General features: G+C 43.2%; 1 protein-coding gene across 2 annotated transcripts in view; it reads right to left on the bottom strand.

Annotated features, from left to right (window-relative positions):
• Positions 1-22,106, bottom strand: part of ATP7B (ATPase copper transporting beta) — a 42,883-nt gene extending 20,777 nt beyond the window's left edge. Inside the window, exons 1-9 of one of the 2 annotated variants that reach the window (XM_081905947.1) lie at positions 21,666-22,106; positions 9,799-11,011; positions 8,625-8,873; positions 6,678-6,841; positions 5,302-5,463; positions 2,872-2,948; positions 2,364-2,538; positions 2,004-2,237; positions 144-235 (exon numbers count right to left, since the gene is read on the bottom strand). In XM_081905947.1, the coding sequence (XP_081762073.1) occupies positions 144-235; positions 2,004-2,237; positions 2,364-2,538; positions 2,872-2,948; positions 5,302-5,463; positions 6,678-6,841; positions 8,625-8,873; positions 9,799-11,011; positions 21,666-21,716 (2,417 nt within the window). In that variant the 5' untranslated portion in view covers positions 21,717-22,106. Of the gene's footprint in view, positions 1-143; positions 236-2,003; positions 2,238-2,363; positions 2,539-2,871; positions 2,949-5,301; positions 5,464-6,677; positions 6,842-8,624; positions 8,874-9,798; positions 11,012-14,260; positions 14,587-21,665 lie in introns of those variants that run through there. The other variant, XM_081905946.1, reaches the window with a different exon arrangement.
• Positions 22,107-22,904: the final 798 nt, after the last annotated feature.

Raw genomic sequence — 22,904 nt, 5'->3', positions numbered from 1 at the left:
AAAACATTACAGAAAATGCAGCACTGTCCCCTAAAAGCCAGTTACATCCATCACAGCTTATTTACCTCTGAACTGGATTTGCGAAATCTCAGAAGACTACATTGTATCGTAAGAAGAACGGGAAAGAATTACTACTGGCGTACCTGATGACACAGTTGTCAGCTCCAAGTGTCACTACAACAGCTTCTGTAGCTTGAAGAGAGATTAATTTGGCAAGTGCTGCTGATGTTTTACTCTAGGAAGCAGAGATAGACAACGGTGATTGGAAGGCATGATACATTTACTCAGTTCCCCACTGAATTTCACTTACGCTAAAACTCAAAATATGCTCCATTGCCCATTTTTCCCCATTAAATATTGCATGCCACAGCACCCATCACTCAAGATACATGGGGAACCCATTCAGCACCTGAAGTACAGAGGTACCTTCGGTTACATACGCTTCAGGTTACAGACTCCGCTAACCCAGAAATAGTGCTTCAGGTTAAGAACTTTGCTTCAGGATGAGAACAGAAATTGTGCTCTGGCGGCGCAGCGGCAGCGGGAGGCCCCATTAGCTAAAGTGGTGCTTCAGGTTAAGAACAGTTTCAGGTTAAGAACGGACCTCCGGAACGAATTAAGTACTTAACCCGAGGTACCACTGTATAGTATTATGTAGATGGCTTAGCGCTGTATGGGCTGGGAGCCAAGTGTATGCTTGCTTTTGAAAAATAAACATGCCCAGTTATCTATGGGTACTGGTGTACTTCTTGAATTTTATTGCTGTAACATTTTGGCCTTTTGTTCCCTGCTCTAGAATCCAAACAAAAACATAGGAATCAGGACAGTGGGCCATGTAGTCCAACATCCTGTTCTCTCAGTGGCCAACCAGATGGCTGTGGGAAATCCGCAAGCCTTTCTTTGGAAACATGAGGGGATTGCGCCTGCCTCCCAGAGTTCTTTGCTCCTCTACCTCCATCATTTGATGAAGGATGGTACCAAACCCATCCAGGTCATTAGCAACCTATCACATCTACCATTCAGTGTGGTGTAGTGGTTAAGAGCGGTAGACTCGTAATCTGGTGAACCGGGTTCGTGTCTCCGCTCCTCCACATGCAGCTGCTGGGTGACCTTGGGCCAGTCACGCTTCTCTGAAGTCTCTCAGCCCCACTCACCTCACAGAGTGTTTGTTGTGGGGGAGGAAGGGAAAGGAGAATGTTAGCCGCTTAGAGACTCCTTCGGGTAGTGATAAAGAGGGATATCAAATCCAAACTCTTCTTCTTCATGCAAGACCAATTGTTCCTTCTGTACTAACTCCCACATGTGACCAAGGCAGTTGCTTAAACTTAATGTTCACTCTTGTAAATTACTAATGCAGGCAGACTTAACCTGGGGAAGTTGTGAACTCCTACTCAACTCGGTTTCCAAAGAAAGGCTAGAGGGGGATCTTTCAAGGTTATGTTTCCATCCTCAAAGCACAGAGTCAGAACGGATATTCTGTGGGGTCCCAAAAGTGCTCACTGGGTGAGGGTGGAACTGCTACACTAGCAAGCACGTCCAACTCTCTAGAGACTGCGATCTACTCCCAGAATAATAAAACCGGCAGTGATCTTTTTTTTGCCGGGGGGTGGGATTCCCAAAGTTGTTGAGCTTTTTTGGGGTGGAGTGCCCAGAGTTCTTGTACACAGTACTGTATCATTCAAACATTATGCCACCGACGCAGGGATTTGTGGCGGCGGCAACAGCAACAATGGGGCAGAGCGATGCGTGATCGATCAGGACCACCTTTCTGAATCCCACGATCGACAGGAGCACCCTGGGGACCTATCAATCGCGGTCAACCAGTTGAACATGTCTGCACTAGTGCATCTGCACCTCTCTGTGCCTCACCTTCTCTCTCTCTCTCTCCTTCCCAGCAAGCAACAGCGACCCGTCTGCTGGCAAGCTAGCATGGTGGTGTCACCTCACTCAGCACATTGCTTCTGGCAGGGTCCCCTCTAGGACTGAGTCTTAATATACGTTACCTTTGCTATGTGCTCCAGCCACCGCCCAAGAGATATGAACACGAACAGCATTGGAGGGGTGTCGAAAAAGGTGATGGGGCTTTGCTCTGCCTTTTCACCTATGGCAACCATCAGAATGACGCATGAGTAGATGTAGGCGATAGACGTGGCCAGCACTATCAGGACGTCCATATTGGCCATCCTGTGCTTAAGGGACTTGTAGGCTTGGACGTAGAAGTACCATCCGCCGAAGAACTGTCAAAAGAAAACCACCTATTTTTGTAACACTTTTGCTGGCTTGATCAAGCCTTTCGTCCTCTCTGTAAATACCCAATTATGTAATGGGAGATTAAAAAGAAAGGAAATATTCTTGAAATGTACCTGAACCAAAGTGCAAAGGAGAAAGAAAAGAAGGTTGAGAATAGATAATCCAGGGATCACATTTTGCTCCAGAGCCATTGATCCGTGCTGCTGACCATCAGGTATTAGCATGTAAATCATTAAGATCAAGACAGGGATACCAAATACCAGGCTGCATAAGAACGATTTCCTCCATCTGAAAAGGCAGGGAATCCACAGTATTAGAGTCTTCAAATCTCCTTGGTAACTAAATAGGCAAATATTGCACAAGGCCTGCTTCTGCTGATAGCAGTACCAACTGAGGAACCACTGAACCCCAAATATAGATTTCTGATTCCACGTTTCAGCTCAAGGTATTCATATACTTACCTACACTTCTGTAAAACAAAGACAATCAAAGGTAATGTGAAACGTTTGCACCCACAAAAAATTTAACACTCACAATTTTCAGTCGCACAGATACCTACATACCACAGATATCATCTGTATCTATCAACCACACCCTTTCATATAATGTAGCTATACTTACTGTCGGATCTCTTCTTTGTGATCCAAGTTATGATCCTTTGGATCCCTTTTAGCCAAAGATGCTTGAAAACCAATCCCCTTTACAAAAAAAGAAAGAAATAGTATACAAATAAATATGAAATAAAAACAGCTCAAATGAAGTACTGCTGGTTACATAAAACTAAAACACTGCTCTATGATTTTTCAAGCTCTCAAAATCTGGGTTTTCAGATTTTAGAACCATTTCCCGATATGTAGCTATGATTTGTATAGACTTTCCAAAATCTAAAAACAGCTGGTTTTGCTATTATTTCACTAGTATCAAATATTAACTGGAACCCAAATAAAAGGAAAATTGGAGAAAACAAACACTAATTGGATCCAATTATATCCAATTATGCATTTTATCATCATTCCTGAAAATGTATCAGAACCGACCAGACCTTTAATGGTTTTTGAATATTTACTCAAAGACCCTTCACAGACAAGGGAACCTTATCCAAAAATCCATACAGCACTGTTGCAAGAAAACCCTAGACTTCCACAGAAAAACTCAGGAGCATAATTTAAATGTTTCCATGAATGAAGCCAAGTGGAATAGTGTTTGGGACAAAATACTGAGTGAAAGAGCCCATAAAAGGGAAAATTATTTTAATCTAATACACAGATGGTACATGACTCCTCACATCCTTAGTAAAATTACAGGTGAGTAGTCCATTGCGCTAGATGGGAAGTAGGGAGTCAGGAACCTTCTTCCATATGTGGTGGTCCTGTGAAAAAATAAATGAGTTTTCGAAAAGGGTATTCTATGAAATGGGACTAATAACGGTGCTATGTCTAGATCCAAAAACGGCATTACATTATGTATCTCCCCCCCCCAATAAAATTTATATACCACTTGATTGTAAAAGGAAACCTCAAAGCAGAAAAGAAAATTTCAAAAGACTATAATTGGCTACCGCCGTCCATGCATGGACTTCTTTGGAGAGATTCCATAAGGTAGCTTTGAAAAGAAGATAGATATTAAACAATAACAGTCGACAGGAAATGTCGTGTAAATGCAACGTGACTGATCCTCTTAATTTTGCTTGTTATTCTAGTAAGTTTTCTATTTTGTTGATACGTGCACGTCAAAAATAAAACTACACTAAAAACTATCAAATATCACCAGTACGTTACCACCTTAATTCTTTCGAATAACACTATACAGGAATTTATTACTACTTTCCCTCATTTTTGCATTTCTTCTCCTCTTTTCATTTTAATCTCATCACTTAAATTTTTCCTACAAAGTGGCTTCACACAGCTTCTATCCACAGACTGATTCAAAATTAAAAATGTTATTCCTTTATTGTTTTTAGAATTCCACAGTAAACAAGGAAACCAACATGCCAGAAAAGACTACCTTTTAAAAAAGAAATTATTTCCTTGAAGAATATTATTGTTCTCCCATTATCCAGAATGATTCTCCTGACTGTGCTTCACTGTACAGACTTGTTTGTTATCCTCATTTTTCCTACAGTAGCTGCAGAACTGGGGTTGATCATCCTTAAATTAAAAAAATGTCAGACTTTTTGCTAAGCTACCGATCTGCAACTTGTGTTGGGCTTCCTATAAAGCTCTACTCTGAGCAACCATTACAGTAAACTTCAATGTGCTATAAGACAAGATCTCAAGAAGCACTTTCATAAATTGACGCTTTGCTTTACAAGATTTTGAGGAATGTTCAACACCATTCCCGGGATCATTTTCACATTTGTTTTGCAGCCTGCTATTTCCCTTGCCAACAAGGTCTGTATAGTAAAAGCTATGGTTTTCCCAGTAGTGATGTATGGAAGTGAGAGCTGGACCATAAAAAAGGCTGATCGCCGAAGAATTGATGCTTTTGAATTCTGGTGCTGGAGGAGACTCTTGAGAGTCCCATGGACTGCTAGAAGATCAAACCTCTCCATTCTTAAGGAAATCAGCCCTGAGTGCTCACCAGAAGGACAGATCCTGAAGCTGAGGCTCCAATACTTTGGCCACCTCATGAGAAGAGAAGACTCCCTGGAAAAGTCCCTGATGTTGGGAAAGATGGAGGGCACAAGAAGAAGGGGACGACAGAGGACGAGGTGGTTGGACAGTGTTCTTGAAGCTACCAGCATGAGTTTGAACAAGCTGCGGGAGGCAGTGGAAGACAGAAGTGCCTGGCGTGCTCTGGTCCAGGGGGTCACGAAGAGTCAGACACGACTAAACAACTAAACAACAACAACAATTTCCCTGAGAAACGACAATAGCCTGCAGCCATGTGTCTAGTATGAAAGTTTCTAACCAGTAAACACAACTAGCAGCCTGGCTGGCACAAAACTTGTAACGCCCACCTTACTGATACTGACCCCTAGCTCCTGCGGCAAAGGCAAATGCAGTTGGGCTTTTAAAAAAATAATAATAACAAAATGTTTTAATACCTTACCTCAATAATCTTTATAACATCTCGAGGACCAACAACTTCCGGGTCAAAGCGGATGTGAGCTTTGGAAGTAGCCAGCACCACAGATGCATAAAGAATGCCAGGCGTTTTGGTAAGTTTGGATTCAATGTTATGAACACATGAAGCACAGGTCATCCCTAGAACCTGAAAGAGAACTGCAGTTAGTACTAACATGGGAAGTTGCCTTATAAACCACCAGACCATTGGTCCACCTAGTTCAGGTACAGCTAACTTGGTGCCTTCCAGATGCTGTGGATTCTTTTTTTTCTTCTTTTTAATAATATTTATTAATTTAAAATACAAACAAAAAAGATCATTTACAGCGGAAACAAAGAAAAGAAAGAAAGAAAAGAAAGGATGTGAAGAAAAGGGGGGGAAGTATACAAAAAGAAAATACATCATCTCAAATAACAGTTAAATAAAAGTTATGGGTGTAAAACTTCCAATCGTTCTCATTATACTGTTTATACTGTCACTGTTTCTCACACAGCTTTATGTTATTGCATATTATTTTAATATAATCCAAAAAGATATCTGTTACACTTTTTTACTTACAGGTATAATTCAAGTTCTGCTAGTATAATATTATTTGTACAATATAATCTTAAATATTCTTTAAATATTCTCCATTCTCCATATACTTTCTGATCTGAACATGGAACAATGGGAAAGATTGTGGAGGGTAGATATTAAATTTACAGCATGTAATAATCTTAGGGAAAACACAATGAAGATGCTATACAGATGGCACCATACCCCTTTAAAACTTGTTAAAATGTACAAAAGCAGATCACCAACTTGCTGGAGATGCAAAAAAGATACAGGGTCATACTATCATAAGTGGTGGACCTGTGTAGTTATCCGTGAATTTTGGAACAATATCTACAATGCATTCAAGAAATTATTCAAACTTACTTTTAAAAAAAGACCAGAGATTTTTCTATTAGGTATCTTACCGACAGAAATTAAAAAATATATAAGACCATTGTTCATGTATGCAATCACGGCAGCTAGAATACTTGTGGCGAGAAACTGGAAAAGCGAAACATCACCAACGATAACAGACACTTATGATAGAATACTTGCAACTAGCAAAACTGACGGGAAGAGTTAGAGGAGTTCCAAATCAAAAAGATGTTGTGGATTCCAATTCCCAGCCAGAATACCCAACAATCAGGAAGCAGAAACTGCTCAAAATGTGAAGCTGCAAAGGTGGAGGCAAATATCGATCAAGATGCCAACTTTCTGACCACACAAAAGGCCTCTAGCGACAGAAAACCCAATGAGAACAAGACTGAGATGTGTTAAGAGGCAGAGAAAAGGTTCAGTCAAACAAGCACACACTTTGTGAATCTCACCTTAAGATCTATATTGCCATCTGCACCAGGATAGTCTTGCATGATTGATGCTCCGAAACCGAGGTTCTCAATCAGCTGGGCTATTTCAAGGGGCTGAATTCTGTCCGGCTTATATTTTACTTCAACTTTCCCTGCCATCAAGGCAACGAGGACAGAAACTATTCCTGTAGGGAGAGAACTGCATTCACGCATTTGGATTTCTCTTCATGAAAACCATATGAAATTGTGCTTACTGTACTAGTTATGTATTTTGATTAGGAATTTTGTTTTTCCAGATTGTTAACCACACCCGAGATCTGTGAATAGTAAGCCATCTAAAAACGGACATAATAATAATAATAATAATAATAATAATAATAATAATAATAATAATTTATGAGTCACCTACAACCAATGAGAGCAGTACGCAGCTCTTACTGTTAAACAGATGTTTTTGTTATTCAACTCAGGCTACTATTTTAGACCCCTTTACTTGGAAGCATGCCTATCTGAAATAAATGGTCCTCACTTCAAAGAATCTATATTTATGAGGGAGGCTAAGCAATGTATAAATGAGACTTGATAGAATGAGATATTCTCATTCAAGAGCAGGATGCTAATTCACCTCCTATGGTCCCAGATCTGCAGCAAACAATCCAGATACGATACGTTATCTTTATTGTCATTGTCCCATGCAGAACAATGAAACTGAAAAACTACATAAAACATTCAAAAAACCCTAAAAACTCTGAAACCCCATTTTAAAATACACTATACTATAGACACCCCTTATGCTGCGTATAGAGCCAGAATTGTATTTGCATAGAAACTGTTTCTCAGGCGGCTAGTCCTGGTCTTTATAACCCTGTACCTTCTTCCAGAAGGCAGAAGCTGAAAGAGATCATTTCGGGGGTGTGCACTATCCCGCGCTATCTCTGCCGCTTTCTTATGGCACCTGACAGCATAGATTTGATCTAAGGTGGGAAGAGTGCACCCAGTTATTCTCTCTGCAGTATTTACAACCCTGGACAGCATTGTTTTTTCCCTGGCCGTGCAGCTCCCAAACCACACACACAGACCATAGGTTAATACACTCTCCACAGTACAATGGTTAAATCAGTGTTTCCCAACCGGTGTTCCGCGGCACACGAGTGTGCCGTGAGACGTTGCCTCGTGTGCCGCGAGATGCCTGGAGGGAGGCGGGCGAGTCGGGCGGCGAGAGGCGGGGCGGCGGCGGCGAGGAGAGGCCGCGCCTCCTGCTGCTGCCTGGCGCTCCTCCTCGCAGCCGGCAGCGCTGCCTGGGCGCCTCCGCGCGACTCTGCCTCGCTGGGTTTGGTCTCCCAGCAGAGACGGGTCACACGCGCCCCTCCCTCCCTCCCTCAGCCTGCGCGGAGGGAGAGCCAGAGAGAGGCATCGCTCCTGCGCGGCGGGAGAGGGAGCAGCCGGAGCGATGCCCCAAACGAACGCATGGGACCGGAGGGGAAATCCTCTCCGAGGCGGATTGAGCGCAGCTGAGAGAAGCCTTTCGAGGAGCTGCCGTGTCCCCTGGAAACCCCCTTCCCAGCTCTGCCTCAGCCGCCGCCGCCTCAGTTGCCGCCGTCCCTCAGTCCCTCGCTCTGCTGCCTCCTCCCACCCCCAAAGCTTGGAGGTTCCCCAGCAAGGGGGAGGGAAAAAACTTTCACTTTTGTGCGTCCCTCCCGGCGTGACGCTGCGCGCTGACGTCACGGGGCGGGGCTTTAATGGTGGTGTGCCGCGAGATTTTTTTTCAGTAAACAGGTGTGCCGTTGCCCAAAAACGTTTGGGAAACACTGGGTTAAATGCCATCAACAGGTCCTTTGTTTTTCCGGAGGATTCTCAGAAAATATAACCTCTGCTGTGCAGATAGCCAGCAGCAATTGAAAGCCACAGGCTCAATGCACCCGAAGGCGCTACTAAAACAACCACTATACTGCATATTAGCTATTTTACCATCTTCTTTTTGAAGATTCTTCTCGATGCTTGATACACACGATGCACAAGTCATGCCTGTGACCTGCATGAAACATTTATCGGTTTTTCCTGTTGTGGATGTCTTTGGAGGGTCATTATGCAAGTTCCTTTTCTGTGGCAAAACATCTCCGCATGGCAACTCTGAAAGAGTTTCACTTCTCAGAGAAGCAGAGGCCAACATGCTAGTCTCCATACTTCCAACAGTAGCAGGTCTCCCGTTGGTGGTATCTTGAATAAGAACATCAGAAATTGCATTCATATGAGCAACAGCACAACTACAGCAACCATGGAACTATTTTACTGACATACAGTGTTGACCCAACATGCTACACTTCCATTTACAGGTTTGGGATTTTCTCCTAGGCTGTGCCTATGTATTGTATTCCAAATCTTAAAAGGATCAAGACCAAGCACATCAGGGTGTTTCGTGATTCCAAAGCCAAGCAGTGAAACAGCTACTGAGGACTAGGCTGAACTCCAGAGAAATGCTGCTAACTGCTGTATAACTTAGAAACTAAACTGCAATATGTTTAAGCAAGACAGTACACAGGTTATACAGTTTGTTGATCAGTAGGGATGGGGGAGAAATTCAATTCCGTTCACATTTAAAGGTGAATCTACATAATTTGCGCTTTCCAAAACACTAAGGGAACCGAAACACACTCATCCCAGAAATTTGAGCTTCTCCAAATTTTGCAGTGCAGTTCTCTAGTCATGAAATGAGACCTGGGCGGGGGGGGGGTAGGGCAGTACAGTATACAATTTATTATTATTAAATGTATATAAAATGCATATATTAAGGAAAAGTGTGTATAATATGCACACATTAGTAACAATAACATATAAAATGCATTTTTTTATTTCTAAAAATAAATATTAGAAAAACAAGCTTTGCAAAAATGTTCATATTGGGCCAAATTCCATACAAAAGTATATACTAAGAGACATTCACACTAAGTTGCTAATGAATGAGTTGCGGTTTTTAATTGCAAGCTGGTGTGGATATGTGGATAACTCAATTTCGGATTTTGAAAAAAAACTGAGAGAAACCAAAATCGACACTTTTGCCCATCCCTAGATGCTAGTACTGTTATGGAGGTGACAAGATCCTTTCCAATGAGGAAGTCTCCATTTCAGAAAAACTGCTTTGTACCTGTTAAGACAGAAGCATCAAATCCCATGTCTTCTATAGCGGATCTGAGTTCTTCAGAGTTGGTTATCATCAAACTGTAGTATATAATGGCAGTGCCTTCAGCTAAAGACACAGATATATGTCCGACTCCTTTTCTTTGCGATATGGCGCTCTCAATGGATTTTACACAGGAATTGCAAGTCATTCCATCAATCCTAATCACAGTTGTACAAGATTCACTTTGCGGGACTACGTGAGCAGGGTTGCTAGAGACACAAGGCAAAGATGATGGCGTGCTTAAGGTAAGCGGTCCATTATGGTCCTCAACTTCACTGGAAAAGGAGACTTTAAAGTTACCAGGGGGAAGGGCTTCGATAGCTTGCCGCAGTGAGGATGGAGTGATCAGATTCTGGTCAAACCACACAAGAGCATTTTTCTGTTCCAATGACACTTTAATACGCTGGACACCAGGCAAGTCTGAGACTGAACTTTCAATGATGTCGATGCAAGATTTGCAGTGCATCCCTTCCACACGGAGCTCTACAACAGATGCACTGGTCCCATTGTTTTCTATTGTCTCTCGGTCAGCAGGCATCCTTATATTTATCTGCTGTAAACGTTCTGCATCAATCAAGCCAAGTTTCAATGGTGCTTGTTTATGCTTAATAGTGCTTTCATATCCCAGGCTGTCTATGCTATTTTTTAATTCATCGGGCTTAATGATAAATGGATGATAAGCAATGATGGCTTCCTGGCTGCTGAGGGTCACTCTGATCTTCTTCACCCCATGTAGTTTCCCAATCTTTTCTTCAATGGCGCTAACACAAGACTGACAGGTCATGCCTTCTATTTTGATCTTAACTAAATCTTCATCGGTCTGTTGCCCTGAAGACTGCGTTGTATCTGCAACGCTGGCATCAAATCCCATGTCCTTGATTTCTTGGCAGATCTGATGGGGACTTATTTCCAGTTCCAAATACTTGACCACAGCATTACTTTCCTTAAGAGACACCTTGATGTTTACAATTCCTTTTACCTTAGATATTCTACCTTCTATGGAATGTACACAGGCTTGGCAAGTCATACCCCAAATACTGACGGTAATAGCATTCACTTGAGAATGAGGAGGGGGTAAGTTGTCCAAGTCCTCCACAAAGCTAGTGTTGTCAAATGCAAACTTGTGCTTCATTGCTGATGCCGATATGTGGGCAGGCGAAGTATGCCCAGGTACAACCTGAAATTTACAGAGAAAACAAAAGCAGAAATAATGTACTGTGGTGTTTACTTTGACGTATACAGTCAAACCTCGGTTCCGGAAGCCCACCAGCAATTCTCTTCTAGGAGGACATTTAGTCCTTAGCCTAACAAACTAACACAGCCAAGGTATAAGTCCTGATCACTTTTGTTAACCGTTCTTGCCACTGTCGTCTGGATTTCAACTGTAAGGAATTTGGCTTAAATCATACTCCAAGTAAACACACTGAAATCAATGGATTAAAATTAATCATAACTACCTTATTTACGCAAATTTAATGAGCCATCAAATCTAATGCACACCTCAATTTTCAAAACCTTGAAACCAAAAAAGTATTTGCTAGTGAATGTAAATGCGCCATCAAATCTAATGCTCACCCTAATTTTTGTGACGTAATTTGGCCAAAAAAGGTGTGCACGACATCCGAGTAAATACAGTAACCCAAATCCATTTATTTCAATGGGTCTACTCTATGACTTAGGTGGATACAACCCATAATGTCTTTTTCTTTCCAAACCTTCCTTTCATTTAAAAACTATTTTTAAAAATGAACAAGTAAACACCCTTGTAATTGCTGTCCAGTTGCAACAAGTGACCTACCAAGGTACTACCCCATTTAAAATCAACAGCATACACACCTCAACAGGTGTGTTTACAGCTAGGTAAACCTATCACATTTTTACTATCTTTAGTTACATTAAATTCTTTTATCCGTTCTAAACATTCTGAATTCCTACGTCATTCTATGCCAACTTGATAGCCTTTCTTGAATTTTGACACTGACATCCTGCAGCAGTGACTCAGCATTCGCTGCTGGATCCTGAGTTTCCCAAGATTTAAATGTATACCCACAAAGTTAAATATTTAAACATTTAATTTTTCTAAAGTTACAGTCTTAAGCAAGCTAACAAGGAGGTTCCACTGAACTCACTGAGTAAACATGTTAAGGCGTGGGCTGTATGTCTCCCAATTTTTATTATATTATTCAAATTAGTCTCTGCTCTTAGTATCTTTACAAGTCTTCTTGTTCTCAGAGCATACTAAACAAGACACATTACAAACACAGTTTTAAGAGAAACATAGTCACCGCTTAATAAGTTGAGTTAGAAAACTCTTATACCCAGACCTTGCCTGAGAGAAGTTGGGTAGTAACCCCTTTCCCCACAAATTCTCTTTTGCTCCTAAGCATAGAGGATTTCCTCATGCCTTGGAGAAAATGTCAGTAACTAGTAGACACCACCCCATACATTGCCTCTATTTGCAACCTCTGTCTGCCATTGCAAACAAAGGTGAATAGAAAATACCCCCGGATTTATGCCCAGTTGCACAAAAATGCACCATGTTGTGTCTTGTCAGAAAGCAGTTTCTGTTAATCCTCTTCACTTCTAGTTTGCTGCCACCCTGCTATCAACTTTGTCTGTTTTCATTGTCTGGCTGCATCCACACAGCGATGTAAGATGGCTGACCAAACAACCCACAATTATTAGCATTAAGGCCAAACCAGGGTTTGTGGTTTTTGCATTCCAAAGAGAAATGGTTTGTTTCTGGCTTACTAAATATGGCTTGAGCGAAACAGACCACTGATGCGGACGAACCACTAAGCTAGGGGTGGTGGTTTGTTTATCCCCAGCGCAAACAAGGAGTAGTAAAGTACTGTACATGGTTTATAGAAGGGATGTCCAACAGGTCGATCGGAATCTACTGGCAGATCCAGGAGGCTTTGGTAGATCGCGGTCAATAGCTGGGTCCCTTTCCTTAGTGTGGGTAAAATACCTTAGCGCCCCCTCGCCCTGCCCTCCATTGTTGCACGATTCGCAGAACGGAAGACAGTTTACTCAGTGAGGCTGTTTGTTTCCCCAGTGATCTGTTGGCAAGTGGCTGTTCCCCTTTTTCACATGAGCTTAGGCTTGAATTCTCAAAAATCAGGGCTTTCCTCCTCCTTAGAAAAAGCTCAATTATTTTGCCCTGAACCCCCCAAAAGGGGGTAGATCACTGCCAGCTTTTAATACTGTGAGTAGATTGCAGTCTCTAGGGAGATGTGAATGCAGCCTCTGTCTCTGAACTCTGCTAACTATTTTTCTATAGGGAAACTGGACTGAACCTGTTAACACGAATTGTATGCGTTGGGCTATCAAAAGCTCAAAAGGTTTACAGGGTATATTAAACAGCTTCTAGCACAACCCTAACCATATCTGCTCAGAAGTAGGTTCGACTGAATTCAATGGGGCTTACTCCAAGGTCAGTGGGACTAGGACTGCAGACTTAAGGAATACAGCACAGCAAGAATTTGCAAGCCACATGTTGGTAAATCTGACTCGATGCATGTCAGCCTTCAACATATGTAGTATGGTTTTTGTTCACCATACAATTTTGAAAACGGCACATCCAAAAAGCTAGGTTTCAACAACATAATCCAGATACTGTACTAATTAAGTGTGAACAAAGCACAATCGTATGCATGTTTACTCTGAACTAAGGCTACAATCCTAGCCTCACTTACCTGGTAGTAAGCCCTACAGAATACGTGAAATAACTATCTGTGGCACAACAAAAGCTTTTACGCCTGATCTCAATGGCACATGTGTATTATAAATCAACCTGCAGGAAACTAACTTGCTTTGGCAAATGATCTTTTTACAAACTCAGTGGTATCATTTAAATTTAAGATTATTTCAAGTTGAGTTTCTCTGTCACAAACCACAGAAAATATCTACACTTAAGATATACAAAGCTAAAAGAAAGAGAGAGAAAGACCTCTATTTAAAGTATGACCCAAAGTACTCAAGTCACATCATGAATTGGTCTATAAATCTATTGAAAAACAGGAATTGCTGAAATGTCTGCAGCCTGTTTGTTAAGAACTATTGCTAGAATCAGTTTTCAATAAGCAGCTTATCTATAATTATGATAGTTTCCCTTTCCAAGCAATTACTATTATTTTCAACTAATATGCTGCCCACAAATTGATGCCCAGTGGTAGCTACTAAAGCAAACAATTTATAAACCATTGATTGATGGAGATTATTTACCTCTTTAGGCAATTTGCTTTCAAAAAGGGGTACATTTTACTTCCTGGCGGACAAAGAAAAAGGATTATGGTAACTAATGATATAGTCTCCAATTTACTTCCAGCTAAGTGGACATAAGACTGGAGCTTTAATTTCTCACAAAGACTCCCCACCCACCCAAAAGTTTTAGTTTGCATCCCCTCTATCTTATTAAACTGACCTGTCTGTCAGTGCTGTCTACCACTTCTGTCAAGACACTGTAGGGAATATCCTCCGCTTTCTGAGACAGACTTCTAGTTTTCACAAGGCCTCCTGGCCTGCAATGCTCCTCATCTTCCAGCGCGGAAAGCTTTTTGGGAGACTGCTGTTTGCAGAAGCGCACCAGAGTAATGTTTTTGTGGCTTAAAGTTGCAAGGGAAGATTGGCCCTCTCTCAAAGACATCTCTTTTGTTTTATTTTCCATTACCATAGGAGGCTTTGTACACTGGAAAAGCCAAATGGGAAAGAAGTGCTATCTGGTTTGCTGCTGCCACAATCCCTCTCCTACCATCTCTATACCAGGATAGCAAAATCTGTATTGCTAGAGAGCTGGATTACCTCCTCCTCCTCTTTTCAGTAACCTGTAGCAGTGGGCTGTGCTTGGCTTTATAGATTTGCAAACAGGTTTAAATATTCCCTACCCATTGTCAGCCTTGGCTTGCAATGACAAACGGCGCTGGGGGCTGTTATAATTGTTTGCACACGGCTCTCCAGTGTCCTCAGTCAAGGCTGCCTTTCACAAGCTTGTCAAATATGGCCTGTGTGAGGCAACCCGGTGTATAATTAACTCTGCCATCCAAGCTTTCATCCTTCTTCAATCAACCGCTTGCTCAAAACACTGAGAATCCATTTACAGGCAACACATTTTTAAAACATGGGAAGGAGGGTGACCTGTGGGCTTTGTTATTCGAGAGCAGCACTAAGGAGAACACACCGAAAACAGTAGCTCCTAGGCCTGCTGCCAAACGCAGAAGAATAGAAAATGTTTTGCTGAGAACAAGGACTCTTCTACATGTATTCTGCTGAAGCCACCAACTCTGTGGCTGGCTGGAATAATAAATACATCATCACAGCCAGTGCTGGATTTACGTATAAGCAAAACGCGCTATAGCTTAGGGCCCCACTCTCTTGGGGGCCCCAAAAAATTTAAAAGAAAAAAAAATTGATATACATTTCTAAAATATAAGATAAAAAACAAATAAAATAAAACCTACACACAGCAACAGTGTTTTGTGTTGTGTAGGCTCCTATTTGTTATGTGCAAACGGCTTTAGATGCCTATTAGGTCCATAAATTACCATATAGCACATATTCAGCACAAAAAGAGCAACAAATTGTTGTTGGCAAAGGACAGCTGGACATATAAAGGTCCCCATTACTAGCTTAGGGCCTCATCAAACCTAAATCCGACCCTGATTACAGCCAGATTCAGGAGTCACTGCCGACCTTGTTGGTGATCCAGATCTAATGTGTTAGATCTTCAGGTAAAACCACATTACAGAACACAACTCTGTGTCGGCCAATACGATTACATTTTGCTCTTTTCCTTCTCAAAAGGAGTTCCTGCCTCAGCAGCATCTGAACTCTGCTACCCTGACTTCCAAATTCCGACCTGACAGTCTTGCTAGCCCTGCAGTAGGAAAATTCCTTTCAGTAGGCAAGGGAAACAAGTTGTGTACACCCCCTTGGCAGAAATGACTGGCAGAATCCAAGACCAGGGAAGAGAGACAGCGGAAGAAGATTGGAAGAAATTTTAGGACTATCTTAGGAAACATTGCAAAATTAATGAATGTTAGAATGACGTTGGTTTAGAAATTATGTGGTTTCCAGCTGTAATGGTTAAGTAAAAAGAAAAGAAAGGCTAAAAATTAAATGAAAAATAAGGGAGAGGATTTACTGAATTAATAATTAGAAATTGGAATACAGAAAGGGGAGGTATGAGGAAGCCGGGGAAGTAAATTACAAGAAAATAAGGGATTGAAACTATACTTGTTTTTGTTTGTGTTTGTTTGTATTGTTGTTTTGTTTTGTTTTAATATAATTTTTGAAACTTTAATAAATATCTTTTTTTAAAAAAAAACAAGTTGTGTACACCCCATTATTATTTTCCCCTCCCTCGGGCAAACAATCACTTTTTAATGCCCTCTTTTGGGGCTAGGCATGGCGCCAAGGGACGCGGGTGGCACTGTGGTGTAAACCACTGAGCCTTGGGCTTGCCGATCAGAAGGTCGGCGGTTCAAATCCCTGCAACAGGGTGAGCTCCCGTCGCTCGGTCCCTGCTCCTGCCAACCTAGCAGTTCAAAAGCACATCAAAGTGCAAGTAGATAAATAGGTACCACTCCAGCGGGAAGGTAAACGGCATTTCCATGTGCTGCTCTGGTTTCGCCAGAAGCGGCTTAGTCATGCTGGCCACATGACCTGGAAGCTGTATGCCGGCTCCCTTGGCCAATAAGAGAGATGAGCGCCGCAACCCCAGAGTCGTTTGCGACTGGACTTAACTGTCAGGGATCCTTTACCTTTACGGCGTCAAGGGTCTTTAGAACACCTAAACTCCTTTCCCTCTCCCATCACAACACCCCTGCAAGGTAGGCTAGATTGAGAGAGGGGAAAAGTGACTAGAGCAAGGTTGTCCATTAAGATTAGTGGCTGAGCAAGAATTTGAACCCAACTTTCCACGCTGGCAGAATGCCAGTAGCGGAGACAAACCATACTGAGTGTAGTTAACACCTTCCCTTCTACAGACTAAAGTACTTCCAGACATAACTGCAAGCAACACGAATGCCTATTATACCACAAATGAAGTTGGTTGAACTTGAGGGCTCCTGCCCATTTCTAACCTCTCGGTTCCTCTCAACGCGAAAACATCTTAAAATGCCCTAAACAAAAGAACTGCAATCTGAAACTGTGGCTCAATAATAAAAGTGGAGGAGGGAGAATTGCTTAACACGGCACACACAAAGGGAACAGGATCAGGTGTGTTCATATGTTACAGGAGACAACTGAGGGAAGATGAGAAGCTTCTCCTCTAGGAGCACATTTAATCCTCTGAAAACCCTCACTAGGCTGAGTCACAGGTTTGGCGGGCTTTTATCAGCGCCTCAGTTCCTGCTTTTGCATAGAAAAATGCTGCTTCGGGAGCACAAATGAGTGGAGAGGGGCTACGCTTTGGGGCTGCCCAGCATACACTGCCATCTTGGACCTCCTCCACCATTTTGGCCTTCCCAGAGCCGGCATGCAGTGCTTGGAAGATTAGCGGCAAGGGAATGTGGCCTCCTGGATCAAAAAGATTCCCATCTCTGGTTCAGAAGATGGTAGTTATAAAATAGACAAAAATCAATGCACCTCTGGGCAACTTGGGTTGCCAGCCCAGAAGCATGGTCAGCTATTCATTGTGTTTTAATCCAGAGGAACGGCTGAGCGAAGGGTCTGTTGCAGCAAAAAGCAACAAGATCTTGGGACACCTCAGAGGATTGGATTGATTGGATTGATCTTTATTACGGCCATTGGCCCATCACATGACAGTTTCCCAGAGGGCGCATTCACACTTTACATTAAAATAACTATGATACCATTTCAAACAGTCAAAGAGTTTGTTAAGGCTGATTTATTAGGGTCCCCCCTATTCCCCTCACAGAGCTCCAGTTCCCCCGAGTTCCCTGGGAAGAGGCATTGGTTGTTAAACTACTCAGGGAATTGTAGCTCTCAGAAGGGAATAGGGCTCACCTAACTCTCAGTCACGAAATGAAAAGACACCTGCTTCTTGGGAGGAAAGCAATGACAAACCTAGACAGCATATTAAAAAGCAGAGACATCACGAAGTTAAAACTTTGGTTTTCCCAGTAGTGATGTATGGAAGTGAGAGCTGGACCATAAAGAAGGCTGATCGCCGAAGAATTGATGCTTTTGAATTATGGTGCTGGAGGAGACTCTTGAGAGTCCCATGGACTGCAAGAAGATCAGACCTCTTCATTCTTAAGGAAATCAGCCCTGAGTGCTCACTGGAAGGACAGATCCTGACGCTGAGGCTCCAGTACTTTGACCACCTCATGAGAAGAGAAGACTCCTTGGAAAAGACCCTGATGTTGGGAAAGATGGAGGGCACAAGGAGAAGGGGACGACGGAGGACGAAATGGTTGGAAAGTGTTCTCGAAGCTACCAGCATGAGTTTGACCAAACTGCGGGAGGCAGTGGAAGACAGGAGTGCCTGGCATGCTCTGGTCCATGGGGTCACGAAGAGTCGGACACAACTAAACGACTAAACAACAACAACTCTCAGCACCCTTAGCTACAGCTCCCATGATTCTTTGGAGGAAGCCTTTGACTGTTTATAAAGTTTGCGGGGTCTGCATGCAAAACTAAGCCATGGTTTACGTAAAGCAAGGCTTAGAAACCAGTTTCAGACCAAGTTTGGTCACTGAGCCAGGTTCAGAGGATCAAATAAAACATGGTGCAGTGTTTCTCAACTTTGGGCCTCCAGCTGTTTTTGGACTACAACTCCCATCATCCCTGAACACTGGTCCCGCTAGCTATGGATGATGGGAGTTGTAGTCCAAAAACAGCTAGAGGCCCAAGGTTGAGAAACGCTGATAGAGTTTGGTGGGTTTGTTCTTTTTTAAGTACAAAACTAGCAGACATTATTTAGTTTTCTCTTTCCAAGCAAGACAGAACCAAGAGTAAAAGCAGAGAGGTGGAGCAATCCACCACCGTTAAGTTATGCCAGAGGGAGGCTTGGAGTTGCAGAGGTGTTCTTCCGCCCAGTTCTGCCAGGCTCCTGCCACTTGGAGGCAGTGTGGAACTTCCCTTTCTGCCCACCACATATGGGCATGGAAGTGCTGCCAGCGGAAGTTCCCTTGGCAGGATGTTCAGGTACAGGCTGAGCTGACCTGAATTCATTGGATTCTGTCAGCCCAGTTCCACTGGCCTCATGTGACTGCACTGGTGCTGATCCTGGCTCAAAAGTGCTACCAGTTGCAGGCTGGCACAGCAACTATCATGCCCCTCTAAATCTTCCGCCATGCATGCTGCTCCATCTTTTTTCTGTTTTCATACTGCCCTATCCCAGAGGCTCTCAACAAGTTACAACACATTTAGAAAACGAAACCAAAATCAGACTAGATTAGCGTTAAATCCCCTTTCCTATCAATCCTGACCAAAAATCCAGTCCCAAATAAATTATAATTTAGAATAATGTTCAGGAAACATTCTAGCTCCACTGTGCTACAGCTGCATTAAAACTAGGTATGTTTAAGGAAACGGATCTTTGCTCATTCTGATATGAAACTGACTTGAGCCAAACTTCCCAGACTCGTGTGAAGATTGGAATAGTACTCATACTTCCTGGGTGTTCTGATGCACACATATGCAAAAGTGACACAGACTAGAAATATATTTATTCCTTCCTCACCAAGGACCGTACAGAGAAAAATAAATAATTTAGTAAAGAAACCAATTTGTTCATCTCTAATTAATATGTCTGTCACAATTCTGGCTCTTACAATTCTAGCACTCAATAATGTTTGTATATGCATTTGTAGAAGAGGAATACAGTGGTGCCTCGCAAGACGAAATTAATTCGTTCCGCAAGTCTCTTCGTCTTGCGGTTTTTTCGTCTTGCGATGCACGGTTTCCCATAGGAATGCATTGAAAATCAATTAATGCGTTCCTAGGGAAACCGCCTTCAGACCAGGTCCGGGGACAGTCTGTCCCCGGACCTCTTCTGAAGGCTGGGGGGCGCGGGCTTCGCAGCAGCGCTACGAAGCCCGGCGGCTGGGGCAGGTGTTCCCGCCCCCCCTGCTTCGGAGCAGCGTTCCGAAGCGGGGTGGCTGGGGCAGGTGTTCCCGCCCCCCCGCCCGGCTTCGCAGCAGCGCTACGAAGCCCGGCGGCTGGGGCAGGTGTTCCCGCCCCCCCACCCCGCTTCGGAGCAGCGTTCCGAAGCGGGGTGGCTGGGGCAGGTGTTCCCGCCCCCCGCCCGGCTTCGCAGCAGCGCTACGAAGCCCAGCGGCTGGGGCAGGTGTCCGGGATCTCTTTTGAAGCAAGCGGCTGCGGAGAGAAGCGATCTCCCCGCAGCCGCTTGCTTCAAAAGAGGTCCGGGATCTCTTTTGAAGCAAGCGGCTGCAGAGAGAAGCGATCTCCCCGCAGCCGCTTGCTTCAAAAGAGGTCCGGGATCTCTTTTGAAGCAAGCGGCTGCGGAGAGACGCGATCTCCCCGCAGCCGCTTGCTTCAAAAGAGGTCCGGGATCTCTTTTGAAGCAAGCGGCTGCGGAGAGACGCGATCTCCCCGCAGCCGCTTGCTTCAAAAGAGGTCCGGGATCTCTTTTGAAGCAAGCGGCTGCGGAGAGACGCGATCTCCCCGCAGCCGCTTGCTTCAAAAGAGGTCCGGGATCTCTTTTGAAGCAAGCGGCTGCGAAGAGACGCGATCTCCCCGCAGCCGCTTGCTTCAAAAGAGGTCCGGGGGCAGCGGGAAGAGCTGCCCCGGACCTCTTTTGAAGCAAGGAGCGGTGGGGAGAAGCGATCTCCCCGCCGCCCCTTGCTTCAAAAGAGAAGACCCGCTGTCCCCGGGGCAAGCTTCGTTTTGCGAAGCAAGCCCATAGGGAAATTCGTCTTGCGAGACAACTCGAAAACGAAAAAACCTTTCGTTTTGCGAGTTTTTCGTCTCGCGAGGCGTTCGTCTTGCGGGGTACCACTGTAATATACATTGCTCACTTGACCCCTTTTCTCATAACCCACCCAATATTACAAACTCAACATCACACAACCCGCTGGAGAGACAATATGCAAGACTATTGCATGAGGGAGCCCTGAGTTTAAATTCCCACTGAGCAATTTTGGGTCAGTCATTGCCACACACAACTCACCTTCCCTCAAATTGAGGAGAAAAGTGCAATAATCCCACTAACGTTGCCTGAGATTCTTGAAGGAAAAGCAGAATACTGGGATTCAACAGAATAAATTACAATTCTTTCCTCACTATATTCTCATGGGTCCAATCTAAACAGGATGACATAATACATTTATATACATTTTGTTATTAAAGTCACTTCCTCGCAGTATTGTCTTGGCCCAATCATATATTGATAGACATTTTTGTAATGTTAAGTCATGAACATATACAGTGGTACCTCTGGTTACGTACTTAATTCGTTCCAGAGGTCCGTTCTTAATCTGAAACTGTTCTTAAGCTGAAGCACCACTTTAGCTAATGGGGCTTTCTGCTGCCGCCGCACAATTTCTGTTCTCATCCTGAAGCAAAGTTCTTAACCTGAGGTAATATTTCTGGGTTAGCATGAGTCTGTAACCTGAAGCGTATGTAACCTGAGGTACCACTGTATTCCCTTGTGCCAGTCTGTTCTTGACCAGCACAATCACTGTAGCTGAAATCCTCAAAGTAACTACTTTTGAGCCCAATCCTATGCATGTTTACTCATAAAGAAGTCCCACTGAGCTTAAGGAGACTTACTGCCAAATAACTACTTAGAATTGCAAAGTTAATCACCTCTTAGGTGCCACAGCTTATTCACGATACAATATACAATCAAATGTGCTACGCAAAACATCTTACAAATGTAGTCTATAAATATGTAAACTTACCGTGAATGTCAGCAGTCTAAAGTTTCTTTTGTCTGATATATTTCTATGCATTCCGGAAGCAGGCCACTCACCCTTCTATAGTTCCACTACTGCAGCATGCATATGAAGGAATGGGGAAACAAAAGCCCACATCTCTACAACCAGTAATTAAAGGCCACATGATGGTCATATGAATCTACTTGTGCCCAGTTAATCTATTACTTACCAATAGGTTTATACTGCATGAAATTGACTGCATACATTTCTCATGACTAAATAAAAGATTTCACGTGCCAGCACTTAGTTCCACAGAGACAGCTTTTCCTAGGTTTGCTTTGTGCCTACAACTGCCCCTTTGAAGGTTGGTGGTTCAAGTCCACCCAGGGGTGGCTGTGGGCAGGATTCGTACATTGCAAGGATTGGACTGGATGTTTTTCTGAAAGTAAAGCCTTCTTATATAAACAGCAGCAGCCTTATATTATCTGTAAGGCAGGGGGGGGGGGGGAAGCAGCTGGGACTGATAGCAACAGTTGGGTGGGGAAGGATGTGCTTCAGTGATATGATATGTAGAAGAGCCTCAGAAAACCCAAGCAAAGATGTGATCCTGCGCAGCTACAAGTGGGAAAAGAGAAGCCTGTGAGCAAGTGTCTTCATTCAGGCTCACTGAGACTCCCCCACATAGCACAAAACTGTGGCTTAGTGTTACATGTGAAACAGACCTTTAAAAACAAAACAAAACAAAACAGGACCCCTAATTTGAACATAACACTAAGTCAGGACTCTGATAACATTCCGGAGTGAACACCTTAAATACCGTATTTTTTGCTCTATAAGACTCTCTTTTTCCCTCCTAAAAAGTAAGGGGAAATGTGTGTGCGTCTTATGGAGCGAATGCAGGCTGCACAGCTATCCCAGAAGCCAGAACAGCAAGAGGGATTGCTGCTTTCGCTGCGCAGCGATCCTTCTTGCTGTTCTGGCTTCTGAGATTCAGAATATTTCTTTTCTTGTTTTCCTCTCCAAAAACTAGGTGCGTCTTGTCGTCTGGTGCGTCTTATAGAGCGAAAAATACGGTAGTTTGAATAATCTTTTTATACATGTAATTAACAGGTGGAGTCCTCTTTATTGCTTTCTCATTTCTTTTTCTTTCTTCTGACTTTTTATTGTCCTTATTTCTTTATTAGGTTCTGGGAGACAGTATAACTATGACTGTGCAGAAAAAGTTAAAAATTTCAGATGAAAATATTCTTTTCAATGACATAC

The sequence above is a fragment of the Podarcis melisellensis genome (assembly GCF_964234715.1).
Source record: "Podarcis melisellensis genome assembly, chromosome: 3".
Classification (NCBI taxonomy): domain Eukaryota; kingdom Metazoa; phylum Chordata; class Lepidosauria; order Squamata; family Lacertidae; genus Podarcis; species Podarcis melisellensis.
Note: the sequence above shows the minus strand (reverse complement) of the source record. Positions and strands in the feature narration are given on the sequence as shown.